The sequence below is a fragment of the Eumetopias jubatus genome, unplaced genomic scaffold (assembly GCF_037043125.1).
Source record: "Eumetopias jubatus isolate StellerSeaLion01/CBP00866 unplaced genomic scaffold, mEumJub1_p1.0 scaffold_5, whole genome shotgun sequence".
Lineage (NCBI taxonomy): Eukaryota > Metazoa > Chordata > Mammalia > Carnivora > Otariidae > Eumetopias > Eumetopias jubatus.
In genome coordinates this window covers 69,671,165-69,696,608 of record NW_028274811.1, presented here as the reverse complement: position 1 = coordinate 69,696,608, position 25,444 = coordinate 69,671,165, and the positions used below count along the sequence as shown (strand labels likewise).

The 25,444-nt window shown below is 39.4% G+C and overlaps 1 protein-coding gene across 1 annotated transcript in view; it reads right to left on the bottom strand.

The window, feature by feature from the left end:
• The window catches only part of ADGRV1 (adhesion G protein-coupled receptor V1), a 502,011-nt gene that overhangs the window by 83,330 nt on the left and 393,237 nt on the right, over nt 1-25,444 (bottom strand). The window contains exon 86 of the mRNA XM_028091942.2: nt 10,782-10,939. Coding sequence (XP_027947743.2) covers nt 10,782-10,939 — 158 coding nt within the window. The remainder of the gene's footprint in view (nt 1-10,781; nt 10,940-25,444) is intronic.

Below are 25,444 nucleotides of genomic sequence, written 5' to 3'. Positions count from 1 at the left end.
CCTTTCATCCTACAGTCTAGAGATTGCTATTGAATGATTTTAATGATGTGATCAGTTTCACTTTTTAGGTGGTTCAGTGTGGAATGGAGACAGACAAGTATTCAGAATATCAGTCTCAAGACAGTTGCAATTGTCTAGGTCTAAGATGATGGGGGATATGACCAGGCACTATGGACTGAATTGTGTCCCTCCAAAAGTCGTATGTTGAAGCCCTAGCCCTCAATGTAATAGTATTTGGAGATAGGGACTTAAAGGGTAATTAAGTCATGAGGGTGGAACCCTTGTGATGGGATTAGTGCGCTTATAAAAGAGACAGGAGAGAACTCTTTCCCTGTGAGGACACAGCAAGAACATGGCCATAGCAAACTAGGAAGAGTGCTTTTTGTCAGGAGCTGAACTGGCCAGCACCCAGACTGTGGGACTTTTCAGACTCTCGAACTATGAGGAATAAATTTCCATTGTTTAAGCCATCCAATCTATGGTATTTTTTTAAGGCAGCCCAAGCTGACTAATGTATCAGGCATAATCACAAAATAAAAAAAAAAAAAAGGAAGGCATATTTGAGAGATACTTAGGAAACATACAGGACAAAGGAGTTACATATCTGACTATATTCCATAACAATTACATATTGAAAGAGTTGTTATGCTAATAAAAATACCAACACACTGAGTGCTCAGTATGTTTCAGAGAGTGTACTAAAGACTTTATATGAATTAACACTGAATCCTTCTAAAAGTTCTATAAAGTTTATTATTATGTCTGCACTACATGAGAATAGTGAAGACAACTAGGTATATTTTAGTACCAGACAGAGGGGGCAGTTTTTCTTGGAAGTTGGAAATTGAAGGAATAATTTACCAGACCAGATCACTTCAAATTCTGGGAAATGGAGTCTAATAATGACTTTTTTTTTTCAAGATTTTATTTATGTATTTGGCAGAGACACAGTGAGAGAGGGAACACAAGCAGGGGGGAGTGGGAGAGGGAGAAGCAGGCTCCCCACTGAGCAGGGAGCCCGACGTGGGGCTCAATCCCAGGACCCTGAGATAGGACCCGAGCTGAAGGCAGACGCTTAACAACTGAGCCACCCAGGTGCCCCTCTAATAATTACTTTTATGGAATTTGTGTTTTCTAGGTTTGATTCAATGTTTACATGTTACTTTTCTCAATGAATTTTTTTTAAAGATTTTATTTATTTGATAGAGCACAAGCAGAGGGAGAGGGAGAAGCAGGCTCCCCACTGAGCAGGGAGCCCGATGAGAGACTCTATCCCAGAACCCTGAGATCATGACCTGAGCCAAAGGCAGCTGCTTAACTGACTGAGCCACACAGGCATCCTGATTTTTTTTTTTTTTAAGATTTTATTTATTGATTTGAGAGAGAGAACACGAAAGAGAGTGAGCGAGTAAGCACAAGCGGGGGCGGGGGTGGTGAGAGCAGAAGGGGGAGAAGCAGGCTCCCCGCTGAGCAGGGAGCACCATGCGGAGCTCGATCCCAGGACCTCAGGATCATGACCTGAGCCAAAAGCAGACCCGTAACTAACTGAGCCACCCAGGTGCCCCTCAGTGAAACTTTTTTTAGAAGTAATCTCTACACCCAATTTGTGGCTCAAACCCACGACCCCAAGATCAAGGGTCACATGCTCTACCAACTGAGCCAGCCAGGCACCCCTCAATGAAACTTTTGATAACAAAATGGGAAAGGAGGGACACCTGGGTGGCTCAGTTGGTTAAGCGTCGGCCTTTGGCAGAGTCCTGGGATTGAGTCCCACATGGGGTTCCTTGCTCAGCAGGGAGGCTTCTCCCTCTGCCTGCCGCCCTCCCCATGATTGTTCCCTCTCTCGGACAAATAAATAAGATCTTAAAAAAAAAAAAACAAAACAGCAAAGTGGGAAGGGGTGAAGTCCTGGTGTTAGCAGTAATGGCAGCTCTGGAGAGCTTGAGACTCACCTGTGGCTCTAATCCCAGCTGCTCAATTTAATAGCCTCTCACTTCCTTGATTCTGTTGTCTGATTACCAGAATAATGATACCTGCTTCAGAGGATTCTTGTAAAAACTGAGATAATGTATACAAAACGCCTAGCACAGTGGCTAGCGTATGGTGAGCCTTAACTGTCAGTGGTGCTGAGGATCATGACTATGACCACCAGCACATAGTTCACACCTGCCACTTACATGCCCTTTACTCTTTCCTGCAACCGTATGTTATCCATACTCATTGCTGTCTGCCCACCTACAAAGCAAATGTAAATTGAATTTAACAGTTTCATACTGAAATAGCCTCAATAGAGAACTACCCTTGTCCTCATCAGTATCCAACGAGACTAGGTAAAAGACGGGTCAGTGAGGTAAAGATATTCAGCAAACTTGAATTCTAGAAAGACTCCACTTTGCTACAAATGATCAGTCCCTTTTCTTCTTTGGTTATATGTATAAATCAGGAGTTGAAACAGAAATTTAAGCTTTCTCTCAATTCTATTATTTTTTTCTTTTTATTTGGATGTCCTAGGCTTTAGGAAACTGACTCCTGATGTTATTGTTCTAAGTTTTTAAATGCTGCAGAAAGCAAACATTCAGGGACTACACATCATCTTTCAGGTTCAAAGATTTCTAATTCGAATCTTTGAAGACTGAGGTCCTAGATAAAAATCTAAGCCGAGGATGAGCATCTATAAAGTTTCTTTAAATGTTCTGGATTTTCCCTACCACCACTGGCAAAATGTGGGAAGACTGAACTGTGTTCACAAAGCTTTTTCAAGCTCAAGTGGAAGAGATTGTTCATTGTCTAGGGAGAAGCTCTGGGGTTTTCCTTAGGTCCCTAGGCATTGTTTTTTTATTTTCTTTTCAGCAATGGAACTGGGAGTAGACTGCAAACAAGCAGCTTACTGCCAAGGACATGTGAAACCTGTTATATTGGTCATTCTGGATCCTATTCAAGCACATACTGTCACTAGGTAAGATCACTTTTACTCTGCTTTAGTGGCAATGTCTACTTTGCTTTAGGAAACAAAAATCCTAAATGTTTTCCCCATTTTTATTTATAAACCATGTCTGTTTCTGCAGGCAATAAAATTTGAAGTGACAATGACATACTTAGAATTCTGATGTGAGAATAATAAGGATTCTAGAACCAGAGTGTTTCAGCTATTGATTGCTACATAATAAACCACTACAAAACCTAGTGGCTTAAGATAATTTATGACTTCTCGCAGTCCTACAGTGTGGGCTGGGCAGTTTTTTTGCTCTGTGTGGTGTCTCCTCAGGCTGTAACCTACAAAAAGGCTTCTTCACTCACATGTCTGGAATCAGAGCTGGGATGCCTGAAACAACTTGCCAAGCATGTCTATTCACATGGCCACTCCGCACGACTAGCTTGGGGTTCCTAACACCATGGTGGTCTCAGAGTAATTGGACTTCTGGTGGCTGACTTCCAAGAGAAAGGAAGCTGAAAGTGCTAGTCCTCTTAAAGGCTAGGCCCATTATGGGACAGCCTCACTCCGATCACATTATACGCGTCTGAGCAAGTCCAAAGCCAGCCCAGATTTCAAGGGAGGGGAAAAAAGACTCCACCACTTTCTATGAGAAGAAGCACACATGCAAAGGGAGGGGCCATTTCTGGAGAACACAGCACAGAGTGTACTGCATTTGCTAGGAGCTCGCTCTTTTTCCTCTCTTTTTCCTTTGGATTTCACCAAGTTTCTTGAAACTCTTTTTGAAATTTTCCAAAATGTCCAGAGAGTAAAAAGTCACTCAACTTTAGGGTGTAAGGGATGATACATTATATATTCATTATAACAAGTTTTCAATGATTTTCATAATTTTGATGCAATCTTTATTTATTTTACTATTGTTGTTCACTCTAAATATGAGGAAATGGAGCCTCAGAAAAAAATGGAAGCATTCATCCTCAAATATGCTCCCAAGTAGAGAAGTGGTCATTATAGTACCAGAGATTCCACACACCTCAGATTAATGCTATCCATATAAGTAGCTGGATCAAGCCACCATCACCTTTTTATATAACATATTGAAACATATGTGTGGGATTTTATAAGAAAGGGATTTATAATCAGCTACTTCCTCTTTTTATTCAAATTAATTTTCCTTCCCTGATCCATGAATCATTCCTCACATAGGAATTGGATGATGATTCAGAAAGAACCAGTAAATTCTAATGAGCCTAAAAGGAGAGACAAGCTTATCATTGCCAGAGATCAAAACCAACCCCCCAAATTATAGGCTTTGTTTAAAATGCTGTTTCAGACATTGAAATCTAGTTCAGAGAACATACCTTTTTCCTGACTCATCCTCACGGCACACTCACCCCACTGAAGGGAGGAGGCGGCCAGTGAGTATCATTAGGAGCCACTGACCTTCGAAAATGTGGTTCACAGCAGTCTGGCAGCTAAAGGGCCACGGAATGCCAAGCTGTAGTCACTGTCCCAGACCACAGTCAGAACAGGAAGGGATTGACAGTGGCCATCTTTGGGAGACCACAGCATAAGAGTGTATTTTATTTACTGTCAGCTCCTTCCTTGTCTCCCTCTTTCCCTTAGATTTCATTGAGTTGATCTGAACTCCGAAACTAAAGGCTGTAGGACCAAAAAAGTCACTCAAAATAGAGGGTTAAGGGACTGGTACTTAGAAGTCATCACCAAACACAGCAGTGTTGATATAAAATTGCTCCTGTTGTCAGGCACATCTAATCTGTATAAGAGTGATTTGTCTAGAGAACAGTTCTAGAGAAATATGGAAGATTTCGGGCCTAACAAAATGATTGATGCAAGCTCTTTCGTTATTCAAAGAGGTCTGATCCTGGAGTTGACTAATCACATCTGTTTACCAAACCTAAAACTGAAAGGTAAATAAATAATCATAATCATCCCAGTTACCTAAACACAAAACCCAGCTTGGCTATAAGGAAACTACGAATTGACCTTTCCTTCTTTTTTTAAAAAGATTTTTATTTATTTATTTGACAGAGAGAGACACAGCAAGAGAGGGAACACAAGCAGGGGGAGTGGGAGAGGGAGAAGCAGGCTTCCTGCTGAGCAGAGAGCCCAATGCGGGGCTAGATCCCAGGACCCTGGGATCATGATCTGAGCCGAAGGCAGACACTTAACAACTGAGCCACCCAGGCGCCCCTGACCTTTCCTTCTCAGAATGCACCTGACTCATTGTGAAAAGTGATTTATAAACAAACAAAAAATGGTTGGCTATGTATGACCCCAAATACTCAAAATTTAAGCATCGTTTGTAAAACTAGGAAGCTGTGCTTTTATAAGAAAAGGAAACTTACTTTCAGCTCTTGATTTATTACTTGAGAATCTATATCTCATGATACTATCTATCTTAAGATGCTCTTCCAGTTAAAAAAAATGCAGGGCAAAATACAACTAAATTATAAACCATCTAAGTTGCCTTAGGAAAAAAAGGCTGCTTTTGTATATGCTTGGAACTGCAGAACCAAGTGGGAGAAACTAATTAGAACCACCTTCTTTCTCGGGTATTAAATGTACATGGGGTGGGAAAAAGACAGATTTCTCAGAGGAAAGCAGAAAAGAGCCTGGGCACCAGTCTGCATGTTGCCTTTGAAGCTGAGTTTTGCAGAGAGCTTGGTGGCATGCACTTACATCATGGCATCTGAACTCCGGAGTGAGGCTGGTGCCACTTCCAACAATATAGAATATTAGAAGCAAAGAAAAGGTGCTCATTCTCCAGTTTTTCCAAAAATACAGACATAGGAACTTTCAAAATGTACTTTATATTTTGCTAATACACTGGACTTTTCAGCATTCTCTTACCCCCTTTTTATAATGTAGATATTTATTTTATTGTAATTGTGTTAATTTTTTTTCAATTCTGAGAAATTCTCAACCATTACCTTTTCAAATCTTCTTTTTCTCCATTCCTTATATTTTTTTCTTTTGGCCATCTGTTCTCATACCTCCTAGCTTAGTTTTCATATTTTCTCTTTTTTGTATGTTATCTTGGTGAATTCCTTAGTACTAGCATCAGATTCTAATTCATTCCTCGTCTCTGCTTCTCACCTGGGGTTTATCTCAAATATTAAGATATTTCAAAATTTCAAAGAGTATATTTGTCAGTGCCAAGATTTCTGAAATTATTTCATTTTCATATTTGCCTGTTTTTATATTGTTTATATCTATTTTTGTTTTTTATGTTTCAATGTTTTTAGTGGATAAATATTTCTTTCTATCGGGGTCAGTTGTTAAACTTTTTCTGTAAATGGCCAGATATTAAATACGTTCAGTGGTGTAGGCCACATGGTCCTAGTTGCAACAACATAGACTTAACTCTGCATTGTAAGAGCAGCCATAGAATATATGTAAGCAAATGGGTGTGGCTCAGTTCCAAGAAAAATTTACTTACAAAAACAGGTCACTGCAACCACTTTGGAAAACAGTGTGGTAGTGCCTCAAAATATTAAACACAGAGCTGCCATATGACCCAGCAATTCCACTTCTAGGTATATACCCAAGAGTAATGAAAACCTATGTTAATACAAAAACTTGTATACGAATGTCCATAGCAGTGTTCTTCACAATACCCAAAAGGTGAAAGGACCCAAATGTCCATCAACTGATGAATAGAAAGCAAAATGTAGTGTGTGTATACAGTGGAATATTATTTGTCAGTTAAAACAACAACAACGAAGTGCTGATACCTGCTATAATACACACAAACTTTGAAAATATTATGCTAAGTGAAGGAAGCCAGACACAAAAGACCACATATTCTATGATCCAATTATAGGAAATGTCCAGAATAGACATATCTATAGAGATAGAAATTTAATTGTTACCTAGGGCCTAGGGAAGTGTAGGATGGGGAGTGCCTGCTAATAGGGGTGGGGTTTCTTTTTGAGGTGATGAAAATGTTCTCAATTAGCTTATGGTGACAGTCACGCGATTATATAAATATACTAAAGACCACTGACTGCACAATTTAAGCAGATGACCTTTGCATGTAAATTACATCTCAAGGAAGCTATTAACGAAGAGATGAAATGGGCAAACAGGTAAGGGGCCAGGAGGGCCACAGTCTGAGGATTCCTGCTCCATATTTTCAAGGATCCTAACATACTTATCAAAGTTATTCATAGTTTGTTCTCTTTTTAAAATTTTTTCTGGCTTAAATTCATCTTTTTGATTGTTGATTTTAAGGGCTATCTGTTGGTTTTCCTCCAACGTTTGAAACTTCTAAACAGCAGCTAATCTTGAGTAGAAAGCATTTGTCTCGCCGCTTGTTCTCTTTGTCTGCCTACCCTTTTCTGTCTAATGGTATTATGGGCACCTCCACTCAGCTCTCCTGTTCCAAAGGAACTAGTTCAATGTCTTGGGCTTCCTGTCCCCATGGTGACATGTAGATATGATAGCTATTCAGTCTGCAAACTCTAGAGAACTGGGCCCAGGTATTTGATGGGATGCTTTGTCTGCCTTCTCCTTGGACTTGAGAAGTCCTATAGGCCAAAGCACAGGCTACTGTAGCAGGGCTTTTTCAGGCTCCCTTCATGCAGATGCTATTGCCCCAGTCCATCTGCCTTGGGTCAATCTTTTAGGTCCTAATTCACCCCCATAGCAGTTGAGCCACTCCTGCATCCACTGGCTTATGGATGCAGAAAACATTGGGTCCATGGTTTTGGTCCAGTTTACTACTTTGTGTTCCTGCTCTATTTCTGAGCCACAGAAATGTTCACTTTAAAAAACATTTTCTCTTGTTATATCCTGCCTTTAACTCCTATGTAAGGGCTCCTATGGAGCAGGGCAGAGGGCAATCCACGAATTTACAGTGCCATTGTGACTGGACACTTTTCAATGCAATGGAATTTTAGCAAAAATTTTCAAAAAGCATATCAAATGCTCCTTGGTAGACATTTTTTTTCTTCTTCTAGAAATCTTGAATTTGAAATAAGTGGAGCATATTCAAATGGAAGTGTGTTATAGTGGTTGCAAATAAAATATAAAAGATTAGGCCAGCAGTCAGAGCTGAACACATATTTTTGGGAATCACAGAAGTCAAGAAAACAATTATAGCCCCAATGATAACAATGTTCAAAAGGATACCTACAAACAGATCAATGAGATAAATCCTCTAATTTTTACTTTTGATGATATAACAGATTATTCTTCTTTTTAATGCTATATTTAGCTTAAGGATCCGAACCTATAAGACTTTATGGTGCATTTATGATTATTATATTAACTATTAACAATAGTCAATTAATATTAACAAATATTAACTATGCTCCTGCTATCCACTGAGCACTCTTGAAGGCCATGTGATACAGAGATGAATCATAAATGGTCCTTGCCCTCCAAGAATTGCTAATTTATTAAGGAGATTAACCACATATACGGAAAGAAGTCACCGTTTCATTCTAAGATAAGTGCTATAATGGTTGTAATGACAAAGTGCCTCAAAGGCATAGATGAGGAAATGAGCAATTCTTACCTGGTGTAGTTCTGTGAAGAGGCAATTGCAATTCAGAGAAGAGGTAGCATGTTGGGAACTTCCAGAATTTCTATAAAAGACTGAGTAGTACCTTGTTGGAAAGGGGAATTAACTTCTGCTTATCCAGCAAGCCATTTTTACTTAGATTATGGGTTTATTTTGGACAGCTGTGGAGAGTGAATGAAGATTATGGAAAGGTAATAAACCCCATTCCACCTCTCTCTCATCCACATTACTTAACTAAACACATGGGTTTTATCAACTAGTGATGAAGAGTTCACAGTAGAGGTCTCCTTAGACGAGCAAAGATGACGGGATCAGGTAATTTTAGGAAAGAGTAAATCAATACGTGGCATGGTCAGAACGCAGGATAAATAGTAACTGACTTGGGGATGAAAAGATGGCTTGGGGGTGGGCGGACTGTAGGGACTCCTGTGTTGTAGGCCAAAGAAACTGGATTTTTCTCAGGCAACGAGAGAGAACCTGAATGGCTATAATGCTGGAGTGAGGGAATCCACTTTACATTGGTGAAATGTAGACATCTGAGAAAATGAGATGGAGAAGAAAAAGACCAGAACTAGTGACCACTCAGGAAAATACTGTAAGAGTCCAAGTGTGAAATAATGACTATTAGACCAAATTGTCATGGCAATAGGGGAATTAGAAATATAATAATTTTTTTATTTGAAAAGCTACAATAGAACAATGCTCCTATTAATATTTCATGGCAAGAGGTTTCCCTCATTGAGAAACAACTGCTGAAGCTTTTAGCATTATGTTTAATGCTTGAGGGCTATGTTTTTCAGATAATTGGAGTATTATTATCTACTATATCTATGATGGAGTATATCCAAAAGGTGATTTAGCCATGAGGAAGAATTAACTCATTAGGTTAGGCCCTTATGTTATCACTTCTGAAAACATGCAAACACTGGCACTTTTATATCATACAGAAAACAGAGGAAATCTTATCATTTGGGGAAAGACACAAACCTTCTGTTTAAAAAAGAATATGTATTTTAGTAAAATGAATCCCAAGTTGAATAAAAGCACAGCTTTTATAAATTCTATGTCCCATAAAAAAGTAGGATTTCTACAGTGAACATTGCTTCTTTTATTGAAGAATCTAAGATTAATTGTAGCCTTAAATAATATTTCTGCCCACACAATGACTGCATGCTTAAATGGGAAAGAAGAGAGCAGAGCTGGCTAGACACAGCTATCCTAACAGACTAATAGCAAAAAGTCCCTTCTCTTTACATCAGGACGAAAATCTTTTCAAAGATTTTCAAAGAAAATCTGTTCCCTGATCCACTTCAGGAAATAGAAGGCTCTTCATACATTAGAGGGTCTACTTTTCTTACCCTGTGATAGTATCTACTGAGCTGCTAATAATGTATTAGACACTATTCAAGGGACTTCATATATGGTATCTTGCTTAAACTTTGAAAAGCTCTTAAAATGTGAAAATTCCTCTCACACATTTGGCTTTAGAAAAGAGACTTCTTCATTGGCCCAAGAAGGATCCCCCAACCCCAGCTCACAAGATTCTAATGTCCCCATCACTCACACCATTTTAGAGGGAATTTTCTCTATGTAGGTGTGTGGTTATTGTTCCTAGTTAAGAAAATTCCTAAGAGACTCTAATCTAACAACAACAACAAAAAAGAATCAGCTCATAAAAACCTGTGTTAAGTATGATTCAAAGGGAAAAAATGAGCTGCAGTGAAAGCCAATTTGAGCTGGAAAGACTTGCACTCTTAAGTAACCAGACATGTGTAGCCAGTTATGAAGCTGTCCGATCACATATGTTTTTAAACATCTGTCAGCACAATCAGAACTCCACATGCAAACCATGGCACTCATGAGCGTTAGGGAAGGATCTCTGTGATGAAGTCTCCGAAGCTGAGAGAAACGAATAGATTTCACAGGCTGAACACAGGTTGTTATTGCTTCACTTGAAGAAAGCCTGGGGAAGCAGCTCCCAAGGTTGTGAGGCATTTGCTTGAACATTAATATCTTAAGGACAAAATCGGAACTGGCAATAAAACCTATCGAGCCCTGAAGAAAGAGACGTGTCACGAAGTGCCAAGAAGCAGGAGAAACTAGGGAGCCATAGCTTAACTTAGGGCTTCAGAGTTTCAGAGCTGGAAGCTGAGTCTAACTTCTCTCCTTCCTTTCCTTCCCCTCCTCCCTCCCTCCTTTTCTTCCTTCCTTCTTTCTTTTTGTAAAAATTATTCAGTGACATTTTACCACCATTAAAAAGTTCCCATCTCCAAAGTACAAATAGGGTTCCTTCCAAACCTGCAGCATTTGTTCTTCCTCTGAAGACATCGTCATATGCTTTCCACTGTGGCTTCACCTGGTAGGCATGGATGAACACCACAAACACCACCACAAGGCACATTAAAGGAACAAGGGCTGCTGTGAACAGAGCCGCATAGATGTTTGGGATGAAACATCTGGAAGAGAGAAGAGGTGATGAGATAACTCAGACAACTTCGATATAAACGTTTCTATATTTGGAATGTGTGACGTCATCACTTTATACTAGCGCTTTGTATTGAAATGTTGGCAAAAGCAAATTTTTGGTTTGCCAGATTGAAGCTTTGTTTGAGTAGAGGCTACACAATTAAATCTAACCCACTGCTTCACAAAGTCGGTTCCAATGGAACATGCACATCCTGAGGTGCTCAGAAAACTTTAACAGAGGTTATGGCAAAATAAATTTGAGAAGTGCATGTTCATTTTTCTAGCTCCATCTTGTTGGCCTACTAGACCAAGGTCCCAATGAGCACTGCATAAAAGGTGGCATTGTTTAAAGGCAAATTTGAGGATTCCTAGGGCTCATTCTGTCATTTCCACAAACTTGTTTTTTGAGTGAAAGGCAGTTTCGTCATTTCTAAGTTATACATCTTCTTTTTAATTTTTTCATTAAGATTTTATTTATTTGAGAGATAGAGAGAAGGAACAGGAGAAGGGGCAGAGGGAGAGGGAGAAGCAGACTCCCCACTGAGCAGGGAGCCCAACTCGGGGCCCGATCCCAGGACTCCGGGATCATGACCCAAGCTGAAGGCAGACGCCCAACCGACCGAGCCACCCAGGTGCCCCTAAGTTATACATTTTCCCAAGACCCATTAATTCTCTTGAAAATGATAACTTTCCCTTTGGAAGTTCTATTACACAACTGTATCTATGATTACTGGAGTTTATTTAGATCAGTGAGGTCCAAGGTAAACTCACATTATTTATTTTGGTAACACTGAAATTCAATGGAAAATGGTTTCAGCGATGTAACTGGAAATTTTTACTCATTGGCCATAAAATCCTCTTGTTCTTTACATAAGAAATGTAAAAAAATGTCAAAATGGAGGACTGTTAAATAGGCTCTCACTATCTAAAACTGTGCTTTTGAAGTATCATAAAGAACACACCTCCTACAACTTATGACACTATAATACTTTTAATTACAAGAAATCTTCGTAGGGAGTGACTTCTTTCAAATATATTTTTCTGACTTTTCCATTTTTAATATCTATAAACCTAGATTACAATATAGCCAAAAATAATGGATTTCTGAAGAAAACTCAAGGAAAAAGTATAAACTATTTAGAAGGAAACCTCAAAATCCAAAATATAGGTAATCAGGAGAAACAGCCATTCCAGCAACTGGGAAAAACAGTGCCTCGATTTCATATTTAAAAAGAGATACATTATTAAAGACCTTACTCAGGTATTACTTCTAATTAACATGACCTAGTAAATGTATTCCTCAAGTAAACAAGACACATTTCAAGAGATATTTCAATACACATTCTGCATCTGCAAAGAGATGTCAGAATGATGAATATCCTGGCTTTTAGAATTTAATTTGGACAGCACAAAGCCTGAATCATTCCCTGTACGCTCATCTGTATGCCAGGAGACCTGTATCTTCCAGGTAAAAGGCATATGATTAAATAAAACAGGGAAACATTAATGGCTTTGATCTTGAATATATTTCTGCACTAAAAATAGTAGTCACGTTGGCTACTCATTTTCTGCACACCAGCTTTAAACAATTGTTTACATCTGAATTATGGATTCACTGCCCGAGACTGGACAAAAGTTGCTTAGACCAAGACGGACACTGACAAAGGAACCCACATGCAGGCTTCGGTGCTTAATTTTTACCTGAAAGTGTCATCACAATTCAACTTCAGTCTGTAAAATGGGGTTACTGAATCTGTTGTGACCTGCTCGGGGAGTAGTAAACATTTCGCACCGAGTGCTGTGACACAGGTTTGACCCGTCAATATCTACATTTTCCAGGGGCTGACCACATTTGGGTCTCATGTCTCTATTTGAAGTGCTTTCCTAAAAACTTTCCTTTAGAAGATAATCTTCGAAAGCAGAACCCCAACCAATGGCACACTATCCTGGTTAAAAAAAATAAAAGAGGCAAAGTGAACCCCCAGGACGTGAAAAGTGACCAGTGGCTCTTGGGAAGAGAAGGGAATCCTCTAAATGCTACAGCTCTTAAAAAATCTCCTTTGCAATTCTCCCTGCTTGTACGATGACTTGGTCATGCTGGCCCATTCTTTCAGAGAAGGGTAAGGAAAATTATCCAATTCGGAGGTGACCCACTTTCTCCTGTTTCTTCAGAGCTGCACAAGTCATGGCCTCTCACAAGTACTGGGCTGCTGAGAGTGCCCAAAGTTTGTCCTCCACATGGTCAACCTGGGGCCAGATCACTGATGAGGAGGGGTTTGGCTCCACAGCCTGCCTGGTCCTGGTAGCAGTACCTCCTGCCTTCTTGGCCACTTCAGCACTGCTGTCCCGTGCGGCACTGCCCGCGCCCACTTCTGTGTAGCTGAGACTCCACGCCAGTCTTCCTCCAACAAAAAGCAATCTGCCTTACGTATATAGGTACTACCTCTCTTAGGGACTACGGAGCCAGACAACTCTTCTACACCACTATCAAATGAGGCAGTTGCAAATGAGACAGGGCTAAAAGGGTAACCCACCAGAGCAGATAGCAGTCAGGGCCCCACACTCCCATGACCCCATCCATGGAAAGCAGGTGGAGAGGCTATGTCATTCCACATCCTCAAATTCTATTTCCTATAGGAACACCTTCTTCTAAATTCTCCTCATTTAACTTTTCCTTTAAAGCTAATAGGTATTGAATTTTCTGGTCAGTATTTTCTGAATGGTATTTCTACTGGTACAGAATAAAACTTCTGACATAGGTTTAAAAGTGCCCAAGATAAATGAAGTATATTCTATCCTTAAAAGAAAAAAAACAAAGAACAACAATGACGACGACAACAACAAAAGAAAACAAGCCGCACCAACCAGAATTTCTTTCAGTCCAATCGAATAAGATATATAGTACATCCAGGTAGTCTGAGGATTAGATCATATGAATGTGATGTGTGGAGTTAGGAAATTGTGAATATCACGTTAGAAATGGTTTCTGAAAAAAAGGTTGGGAACAAATTCTCACAAAAACTGAATGTAATGTAAGAATTGAGGAGACTGAATGCTCTGCACACACAAGAGCTGTGGCAGGTTTTGCTTCAAGAACAGATCTGGCAGTCACCAGGGAAATGAGACAAAGGCCACGTGGATTTGCTTTCTTAAAAAACGGTGAGGAAAATGTGTTCCTTGTAATTACCAGCTCACCCAGCTTCAAAGTATTCTGGTGACCCTTCTCTCTTTTGGTGTTGAGTACTCTTCTGGATTCTTGCAATCCCATGACTAACTTTTGCTGTTCCCTTTTAAACTTTCATGGGTAAATTTCCTTTCTTATTATAACCCACGGACAATCTAATTTATTTCAAAATCTTGTCAGGACTTCATCCTTTTCTCTGTTTTCGGCTAGATGATACAAGAAGATGCTGTTTCATTATTTTCCGTGTTCCCCCTTCAGTCTACTCTTAGAGCATTCACAATGCTTTATGTCACTTTCTAATTTAGTAAGATTATTACCTCCCCTAGGTAGCACTTTATACTTACTGAAGTGTTTTCACTTGCATTACCTAAACTTGGTGTTAAAAAAAAAAAAATTATGTGGGTGGCATTTCAGTTTCTTTTTCCCTGTATGAAGTCAGCATAAGAAGGAACTCAGGAGCAAAGGTATCCAAGAGAGACATAAGATCCACTTACAACTGCTGAAAATACTGGGAGGGATGCTGGGAACTCCTTGTATGTGAGACTGTGATCTGAGTCCATCTAAATTATATTTTAAAGAACAAGTTGACCCTGGTAAACTGGAGGACTTGAAGAAATCCAGGGTCACATCCGGATTACATAGCTTTCGAAAAAAGAACTAGCTAATGAAAAAATAATACAGATGACCCTTGAGCAATGCAGAGGTTAAAGGCGCTCACCCCCTGTTCTAGTAAAAAATCCACATCTGGGGACGCCTGGCTGGCTCAATCAGTAGTGCCCGTGGCTCTTGATGTCAAGGTCGTGAGTTTAAGCCCCATTTTAGGTGCGGAGCCTACTTGATTAAAAATTGTTTAAAAAAAAAATCCACGTATAACTTCTGGTTCCTCCAAAATTTAACTACTGATAGCCTATTGGAAGCCTTACTGATAAACATAAATGGTTGATTAATGTATTTTGTATGTGATATGTATTCTACACTCTACAGTTAGAATAAAGTAAGCTAAAGAAAAGAAAACGTTACTAAGAAAATCATAAGGAAGAGAAAATACATTTACCGTATGTACTGTTATTTATTAAAAAAAAAAGGCCATATATAAGGGGACCCACACATTTCAAACCGTGTGGTTCAAGGGTCAACCGTAAACGTTTGTTTCCAAGGTCTTCTTGGTAAGTACTTCTCCTCAATAAGACAAAATTAACAGTTATGACTTCCAGGCTCATGTGCCAACCTCCCACAAGGTAAGTCTCCTTAAGATTTCTTGAATGAGGGGCGGCTGGGTGGCTCAGTCGTTAAGCGTCTGCCTTCGGCTCAGGTCATCATCCCAGGGTCCTGGGATCGAGCCCCGCATTGGGCTCCCTGCTCCACAGGAGGCCTGCTTCTCCCTCCCCCACTCCCCCTGCTTGTGTTCCTTCTCTCACTGTGTCTCTCTCTGTCAAATAAATAAATAAAATCTTAAAAAAAAAAAGATTTCTTGAATGATGGCACCTACATCAACAGCTACATTTGTTGCTTCAACCAACTTTTTCTTTCTAGAAACTCCTGGTGATATGCTACTTTATCTGGGGATAAAGGAGAGGGTCTGTCAGTTTTATTCTAGAAATTTATTTAATGTACGATAAAGCAAAAATTGTTCATTTATTGCAAATTGGTTTCTACTTTGTGTGGAAAGTACAGGGGCGCCTAGGTGGCGCAGTCAGTTAAGCGTCCAACTCTTGGCATCCGCTCAGGTCATGATCTTAGGGTCGTGAGATAGAGTCCAGTGTCGATGTCAGGCTCCAAGCTTGGCATGGAGTCTGCTTGAGATTCTTTCTCTCCCTCTCCCTCTTCCCCAACCCCGTTCATTCTCTCTCTCTCTCTCAAATAAATAAATAAATCTTAAAAAAAGTACAATATATCTGTTTATTGGCCCTAGTTGAAGAATACAGATGTTATTCATTATGTAGATGTTTATCATTTATAAGTAAAATCTAAGCCAATACTTGTGATTTCAATATTCCTTTCTGTGCATGTCCAATTTACTTTCTCTCCAAAGATGATATTATTATTTAGCACATATTTCTTATTCACCTGTGAATGTGTGTGTGTGTGTGTGTGTGTGTGTGTGTGTGTATGAATGTATTTGTGTATATGTATTTCCTGTCTCATCCAACATGGTTAGAGGGGTTTAGAGAAACACTTCAAGCACATTAATTTTTCCTACTGAATATATTTATGATGACATCAGAGAGATGAACTCACAACCCTGAGATCAATACCTGAGCTGAGATCAAGAGTCCAATGCTTAACCGACTGAGCCACCCAGACGCCCCTTGACTGAATTCTTAAATTGCATGTTCCTTGAAGTTTAAACTTTAAACAAAAATAATATTAAGATTAAATTGCAGATAAGCCCTACAAAATAATGTATGGACTTAGAGAGAAAGGGGGAGGAACAAAGTGTTTTCCTAGAGTGAATTAGGTGGATGATGAAAACTATCTTAAATATTACTGCTACTATTCCTAATTCTACCACCACTACTCATAGTACCGGCAGTGATCATTTATATGTGCCAGGCATTTATTATATGCATTATCACACATAAACATCCCAACAATGTCACCAGCCTCATTGTATATATGGAAAAATGACATCTAAATAACAGAAGGTCAAACTGCTAGCAGCATAAACAGGCTCATTTTTCCTCACTGCTACCCCTAGAATTCTAAAATTATTTCCACAATTCCAGTAAAGACATATTAGAGTTAGTGGTAAACATGCCAGTGTCCTACTTGAGGACAGGAACTGTAATATTTTCTTTATATTCCTCCTTAAGAAATGTTTATTGCATAATTAGACCCTTAAGAAATGTTTATTGATGTAACTGATTTTTAGCACTTTTAAAAAATCACTCAAAAAAAAAAAAGTAGGCACAGAAAATCCTGCATTTCATGTGCACCTAGTTCAATAATAACCCAAGTAACGTATGAATATCTATCACATACTAGGTACAGTGTTGGATGTGGAAGAGCATATAAAGATGCCTGGGGATGGTGCTTCCCATCCAGAAGATTACATTTGTAAGTGCACAGCACTTCGGAATCTAGTCTTCTACTCAAAGTATTGTTCTTTTCTCAGCATCAGCTGCAGCACGAACCAGGAGCTTGTTAAAAATGCAGAATCTCACACCCCCATGACAGAGCTCCTGAAACTGCATTTTAACAAGATCCCCAGGTGTTTCATGTGCACATTGAAAGTTTGAGAAACACTCCTCTAGTGCATTTGTGGGACATAAAGTAGCTTAATGTAATTAACAAATTAATCTTTACAACTCTTTGGCATTGAAGCAAAGGGGACTGTGGAATCCCCAGGAGAATCAGACCCAGAGAGTTCATAGCACATGGTGCTCACAGTAGCCTGAAGAACCAGACAGAAAGAAAAGTGGCAGGAAGCTAAAGAAAGAAAGAAAGAAAGAAAGAAAGAAAGAAAGAAAGAAAGAAAGAAAGAAAGAAAGAAAGAAAGAAAGAAAGAAAGAAAGAAAGAAAAAAGAAAGAAAGAAAGAACCTGGGATTAGCAACCTAAACTTTCTGATCATAGGGCAGGAGAGAGCTAGCAAATCATATGAGAATGGACACAACAGGTCTGCAGGCAGGTAGAGTGAAAGGAGAAGGGCAGTGCTGGGGCTGTGGTGGGTGTGGATGGGAGGTAAATATTCAGTCCTGCTGCATCTGAAAAACCCATGAAGGAAGAAGTTTCTGTGAGTGTGAGTGCAACAGATATGCTCCTCGACCGCCCACGCTACTCAAGTTTTCCGGAAAAGGTGATCCCATGTGCCATGTACCTCTATCCCCACACCCTGGCCGCAGATGACTACCTTTGAGATAGATACCTGACCCAAAGACAGCCATTCTTCTGGCTTGCCCCTGACGAATAACTTGGTGCTTCTGCTGTAAAAGTGGAGCTGAGCCAATCAACTTTCTGCTCTGAAGAATCAGAAGTGGATAGTTGCCAGTTACTGGTGGGCACTAGAGCCGACATACATTCAAGGCAAACATCCATACTGTAGTAAATACATAATGAATATACAGAAGAAATAGGTAGACAAAGGGAGGAGAGAAGGAAGGGTTGGAGGAGCAGTCAGATACTCTCAACCTGAAGCAAGAGACTCTGTGGTCCCTGAAAGATGAAGAGCATGGTCTTGGTTTTCAAGGTATTCTAGTTCCAGATTTCTCTGAGGTCCAACTATACCTCATTATCGGCTTTTGAAATTCTATGAGAATGCCTGAGACTGTCTATAACTCCACTCTCTTTACTTTAAGTAGCTTTAGTGGGTTTTTACATGCCACTGTAATGGCCACAATTAAAACACACCTAGTGAGTGAGGGATAGAGAAAGAGGGGGTGAGTGCACACTATTGTTTAAAGCAATGTGGCTTTTTTTTTTTTTAAAGGCTTTATTTATTTATTTGACAGAGAGAGAGAGAGACTGAGAGACACAAGCAGGGCTCCGGAGCAGTAGACAGAGGGAGAGGGAGAAGCAGGCTCCCTGCTGAGCAGACAGACCGATGTGGGGCTTGATCTGGGACCTGAGCCGAAGGCTGATGCTTAAGTGACTGAGCCACCAGGCGCCCCAAAGCATGGTTGCTCCTGTAGATATAGGTAGGAGATCACTGCCATGTCTACCAGTTTTAGAGCTTATGCTACACCATGCTTAGAGTTGCTTTCTAACTTGATATATTGACTACCTCCTTTGAAGAAGCCAAAGGACCAAAGAATAAGAATCAGTCTCACCTTTCCCTACTTAAAACGTATCTCTCTGCTTATATTACCTGGAAAGATTGAGCAAAGAACAACATGGACATCTCAGAGCAATACTGTTTCGTATACTTCAAAAAGAGCAGATATTTAAACTCATCAAGTATTAAACTAAAATTTCCAGTCAGATATATACACCCAAAAATAGCCTTTTATTATATACAATTAGCTCTTGCTGAATGAGACAGTTGCCCACATCCCTAGCTCATTAAAACGGTAAAATATATTTACACATAAATTCCACAGATGAATAGTGGACTCCAAGTTATCAACAAAGGTTAGAGATGACTGGTGAAAAACATTCTGAAAAATCATGATTCTGCAAATGACCCTGTCTTTTTTCTTTTTCCAAGAAACTCAAGTCCGAGCAGTCTGTTCCCTGAACAACTTGGTGATACTGTTTGAAATCTGCCTACTGGCCAGTGCTTCCTAACTTTGCTCCAGGTATTTTCCAGTGAATCAAGCCCTTTCAGAATTTAATCAGAATGGGGTCAGGCTGACTTGTTATTGTTTGCATGTACTAATGCTCTGTTCTCATAAAATTGTTTGGTACTGGAAAATGTCATTGTCCTAGTGCATTCGAAGGTGTCCTGCCCTTACCTATTACTCACCAAGCCTCTGAATGGATGGCTAAAAAGGTTTTTTTTCTGACTAATCACATCCTTCTAATCACATCTGACTATCACAAGATAGTAAAATTGTAAGTTTTTCTACATTTATTAAAAAATAGATCTATAGAGGTGAACATGGGGATACAAGATTAATGTCCAAAAATTTTTTGTGTTTTTGTGCCCCCCAACCTCCATTTTACTTCATGCTTGCTCCGTGGACAGAGAGCCTTAGAGTATAAGCTTTAGCAGGAAAGCAGTTTCAGGTGAAGCTGGTCCCTCATCACAGGCAGGAAGCAGTACTTTCCATCTTAGGTTAATATTGCAAATGCAGTTTTTAGTTTTCTGCACTTTAAATCTGAGATTTCAATAAACTCAACACAGTAATAGCTTAGAAGAGATTAGGGGGTCGTGTGTCATGTTATCATAAGTATTACTTTCTTTTCCTGATGAAGACTTTGTTGGCCTTCATGTGCTCCTTCCCCAAATACTCTTACAAAACACCTGTATATGTTTCATTAGAGCCCATGAAAAATATGAGAAAGGTAGAAATGTAGGCCTATGTTGGCAAGAGTGTAGCTACTCTAGCAACTCTAGCGATGATACATATATTTTAAGGGTTAACAAATTCTGACAACAATGGTGATGGTTTCTCCAAAAGGCAAAAATCACTTGGTAGAAGGCTAGCCCAACTTTTATTTTATTTTTTAAAAAGATTTTATTTATTTATTTTAGAGAAGGAGAGAGAGTGGGGTGCCTGGGTGGCTCAGTCATTAAGTGTCTGCCTTTGGCTCGCGTCATGGTCCCAGGGTCCTGGGATCGAGCCAGCGGGGAGTCTGCTTCTCCCTCTCCCTCTCCCGCTCCCCCTGCTGTGTTCCTGCTCTTGCTATCTTGTTTGCATAACTAATAATAAATAAATAAATTATATAAATAAATAACAAATAAATAAAATCTTTAAAAAAAAAAGAAAGGAGAGAGAGTGTGTGTGGGTCTGAGAGTATGAGTGTGGTGTTGGGGGGGGAGGCGCACAGAAGAAGAGAGAGAAGCAGACTCCCCGCTGAGTGCAGACCCTGATTTCATGACCCGAGCGCAAATCAGGAGTTGGATGCCCAACCGACTGAGCCACCCAGGTGCCCCAATAATCCGACTTTTAGTCAATCACATTTTACTGATCCGGAGCCACATTTCATTGTCCCGGAAATGAGGTCCGCAGATTCCTCCAACTTTATGTGAAAGTTGCAAATTCTCCAAGAGAAAACTTCTAGAGCATTCCCTGCAGACATGAGTGCTAAATCCTACCTATACCTTGTATTAATTATAGTCACATCAACATTTACAGCACACTGCAATAAGAGATGTTCCTAAATGCAGACATCAAATCATTAAGACACTGTTAAGTGAATTCAGTCATACTGTTGAAAATATACTATACACTTCCTTGTGCTATCAGTAAAATTTTAATCTTAAAATCCTGAAAATAGCAGGGGTAACTTTTAACTATTGAGAAAACAGGGAAACGTGACTAGTTGAGGTGATATGCCAAGCATTTTAAGGTCATTATCTCAGGTTGTACATAACATAGTTATGTCTTATCTCCAACACTCAGCTCTCTTGCTGACCCCATTTCAATTCTGATATCCTGAATTTTTTACTGAACAAATATTTATGGATGTCGATCTTCAAAGTAATGGGTTATCACATCAAAGATGTGTTTTAGAAATCTAACCCATAATATGTTCATACCAGGTGGTTGCTAGAGCTAATCTATGACATTAGTATTTGTTGAGTGTTTTTGTATGTCCTGCAATGTGACAGTTATAGCTGGAAATATAAGAAGTATAAAAGGCATAACTCATTTCCCAAAGGATCTTGGAGCAAGAAAAAGAAAATGTAACAATAAGAAATTATTATAAAATCCCATAATGCACTACCAACATGTGAGGGATACCTAATAAATGTTTAAAAGGGTAAGAAATACGGGCCACAATACCTGGGGAAAATGAGATAGAGTTCAGGGACTAATTTCAGAAGAGGAAAGTAAAACTGGACGTAAAGGATATGGAGGCCAAAATTCCATGTACTCTATATGGGAAATCCCCGGTTTTGACAGGGAAATGACACATTTCACTTTCCTTGAATCTTTGATATCTGAAGGATTAGATTACACAGCTGTAAAAGAACATTGAAAAGTCCCAAGTTGGAAAGTTCTGAACTTGACACCAGATGGATATAAAGTGATCTCCTTTATGAATTATGTAAAGAAGTTTTTTCTCAAAAGACAATAAATGATGTTGCTATTGAAGGTCTAAGTGTGGGAGGAAGAAGAGAGTAGGTAGAAACCTCTTATTGGATTACGGTAATACTGCCTACAAAAAAAAGAGTGTACTTTTGGGGGGGCTCTGGAAAGCCCAAAAAGAAGGCTCTGGAATTAGACTATGTGAGTCAATCCTAGGTACACCTTTTATTGACTGTGACTTGGGTCAATATTGAGCTGTTTCTTACTTCAGTTTCCTAACAAGTAAAATGGAGAGAACTACAGCAACTTCTTCATAGGAAGAACTCACTCAATGAGTTACTACGTGTAAATACCTTGGATCAAACCCTGGCATGCTGTAAGGTGCACAATAAAATATATTTCTCATTATTATTATTATTATCATCATTTATTACTAAGCCCCAAATCCTTAGATGTATATACACACACACAAGACTTAACCTGCACTTGAAGAAAAAGAAGATTTCAAATAGTAGAGAGGTAAGTGTAACATCTATCACCTTTATGTGTTGGGGAAAAGTGCTGAACACTACGAGTTCAATGTTAGGAACATCTTTTACTGGGATAGTCAGGGAAGACTTCATGAAAGAGGTGGGATTTGATCAGTTATTTCCCTTTCTAATTCCTTACCAATCAGCAGATATTTGGTGATTCAGTTATGCAAACAAGAAGAGCTGCCTGTGTCCACCATGGCCTCCACCATGTCCTCCTCTGCAAGAGGAGAAGGAGGAAAACTTTCCCTTTGCAGCTTTCCCCCATGACTCATGTGTGTTCCTGCAAGACCAGTTGTTGAAACTTGGTTCTAACTTGAAAAGTCAAGGTAATGAGGGGTCATTCAAAAAGAGGCAGGTAATAGAGAGGGCCATCCCACATAATGTGACGGCACCACCACAGGCTGACAAGTGGGCCTGGCCCAGAAGTGCCTGCAGAAGCAGAGAGAGCTGATGATTCAGGGATTGGAACTCCTGCCTTCTTCCCTGCTGTATTCTTGTCGCTCCAAGCCTTCAAGGAGAAGGCAAAGGATGTGGGAAGGGAAAAGCCAATTAGCTGATGGTTTTCTAGAGGAGAGAGAATTTCTAGCCTCTTGGAAGCCTGCACTCTGGATAAGGTGGCTGCTGGAGGATTCTCAATGTTAACTGTTAGAAAGCATGAATTGTGAATGTCCCCATCAACCTGGATGGCTCACCAGATGGATAAAACTACCCTTCCTCCTTTCATTTAAGAAAGTGTGTCTTCACAGAATCCTAGAACTAGAAGGGATAGTAAAGGCCACCTGTACTCCCTCCAGCTTTATGGGTGAAGAAACCAAGGTGCAAGAACTTCTGAGGCTTGCCCAGCACTTGACTGAACTCCTAAGTCAGTGCCTTATTATTATTTTTTAAGATTTATTTATTTGAGAGAGAGTGTGTGCGTGTGAGAGAGTGTGAGCACTGTGAGAGGGGCAGAGGGAGAGAATCTCAAGCATACCCCCCAGTGAGCACGGGCCTACATGCCTGCACCCGATTTCACGACCAGTGAGTTCATGACCTGAGCTGAAACCAAGAGTCAGATATTTAACCAACTGAGTCACCCAGGAACCCACTAAGTCAGTGCTTTAAGTGAGGCATAAGTGGGACTCTAGAGAAAAACAGCCTAAAATGTTTGCAAGGGTCACATTCTGCTAAAAATCTAAAAATCCCTTTCTTAGGAAGTGTCTTCAGTGTTTTATTTTACTTTGCATATGAAGTCCCAGGAGCTAGGGGATTACTGAATAAATCATAGAATAAAATGATAAGCATGCATATTTCTGAATATAAACTCAATAGTCATGAGCCAGGTAACTTGGACAATACTTACTGCTCCCATGAAAGTTTTTTTTTTTCTTCCATGAAAGTTTTTAATGACACCACATATTAAAATTTTTGCAAAATATAAAAATTCATACAAAAGAATAAATCCCACTTAGTTGGAGATATAACAAAGATATGAGGGAAGGGCAATGAATCCAAAATCGTAATCTGTCATTCATAAGCCCCTCTCCCACTGAGGTCCTTCCATCCCCTATAAAACAAACAAAAAACAAAAAACAAAACAAAACAAAACGAAACAAACAAAACAAAACAAAAACCTGGCTTCAGTTGAACTAGTATTTTATCATAAGGAATTTATTTTTGACAACAGGATGTTCCTGTTATTTTCATGTCTTGCAATTTCAACAACAGGCTTTCAGGGCAGTGAAATGAAATGGGAACAGCAGAGTGATATTAATTTCTGAGCATAATCATGAATGTGTGAGAAAAATCCAAATAGCCTAAAACCTGCCTTAAAAAATATAAGACTATCTCCTTCATGAGCTTTCTGAATTTCTTTTAACTAAAAAAAAGTCATGATCTAAAATGCATTAAAGATTTCTGGCTGAGGTTCTTAACTTTTTAATGGTAGCAAAACTTCTTAATTGTAGAGCTGGGCCATAAAAACTTCCTTTTGATGGTTTGTTTATTTTTTTCCTCTCTTTAAATAAAAGTTCCATGTGCCATGAAATGGAAACAATTTTTTTAAAGATTTTATTTATTTATTTAACAGAGAGCACAAGCAGGGGGAGTGCAGGCAGAGGGAGAGGGAGAAGCAGGCTCCCCGCTGAGCAGGGAGTCCAATGCGGGCTCGATCCCAGGATTCTGGGATCATGACCTGAGCTGAAGGCAGACACTTAAATGACTGAGTCACCCAGGCATCCCTGGAAATAATTTTTAAAATACGCTTATAACTCAAGAGTGTGATATATATACCATCTGGGGTGGTATCATGTACTTTTAAATGATAAAATCTTATCGAATATCAAGTCTGTTCTTCATAACTCATTTGGTAGCCTATTACTCAGGTGTGTGGAAGGGAGTTAGGAGATATCACCTCTTCTAAATCACTCACCTGAAGATTCTGCTGCCTGCTATCACCAAAAACAGAGACTAACCTAACTGGGGTTGATTATGAGTGAAAATGTATCAAAACCTACTACTATCTGGGACATTCTAAATTGGAACAGGAAGAATAGGGTAATTTCACAAAACAGAGTGAGAGAGCCAAGTGCTTATCCATGTGGACTCTGAACAGATAGGTCTGGCTTTGAACCTTGGCACTGCTATTTAATAGCTGTGTGACTATGGGTGAGTGAAATTATCTCTGAGCCTCAGAATCTTCACTTGCAAAATATGAATAAAATCTATTTTTTAAATAAATGTGCTGTGAGAATTAATGAGATTAATTTGATTAAGGTGCTTAAGCACAGGACCTAGCAGGTGGTAAGAACTCAATAAAGGCTGGCCCTTATTATTTACTTTAGCATAAAGATTGACAACATTGTCCATTATAAGACATAGTAACCATGTCAGGCCAAAGAATGGCCTCATTCTTTGCTGGAACAGTTATGCTGACTCATGTATAGAAATTATAAGTGGCATTTAACTGTATTTATATAATCCATTTCATACGATACCCAAATATTTGGTTAATGCCACTGATTTTTTTGCAAAAGCAAGTTTATCCAAAAAATCATCAACACCTCTAACATAGCGTCTGACACCATTTCTCAGAAGAGCAGGTACTTCCTTTTTTTTTTTTAAGATTTTATTTATTTATTTGACAGAAAGAGAGGTAGTGAGAG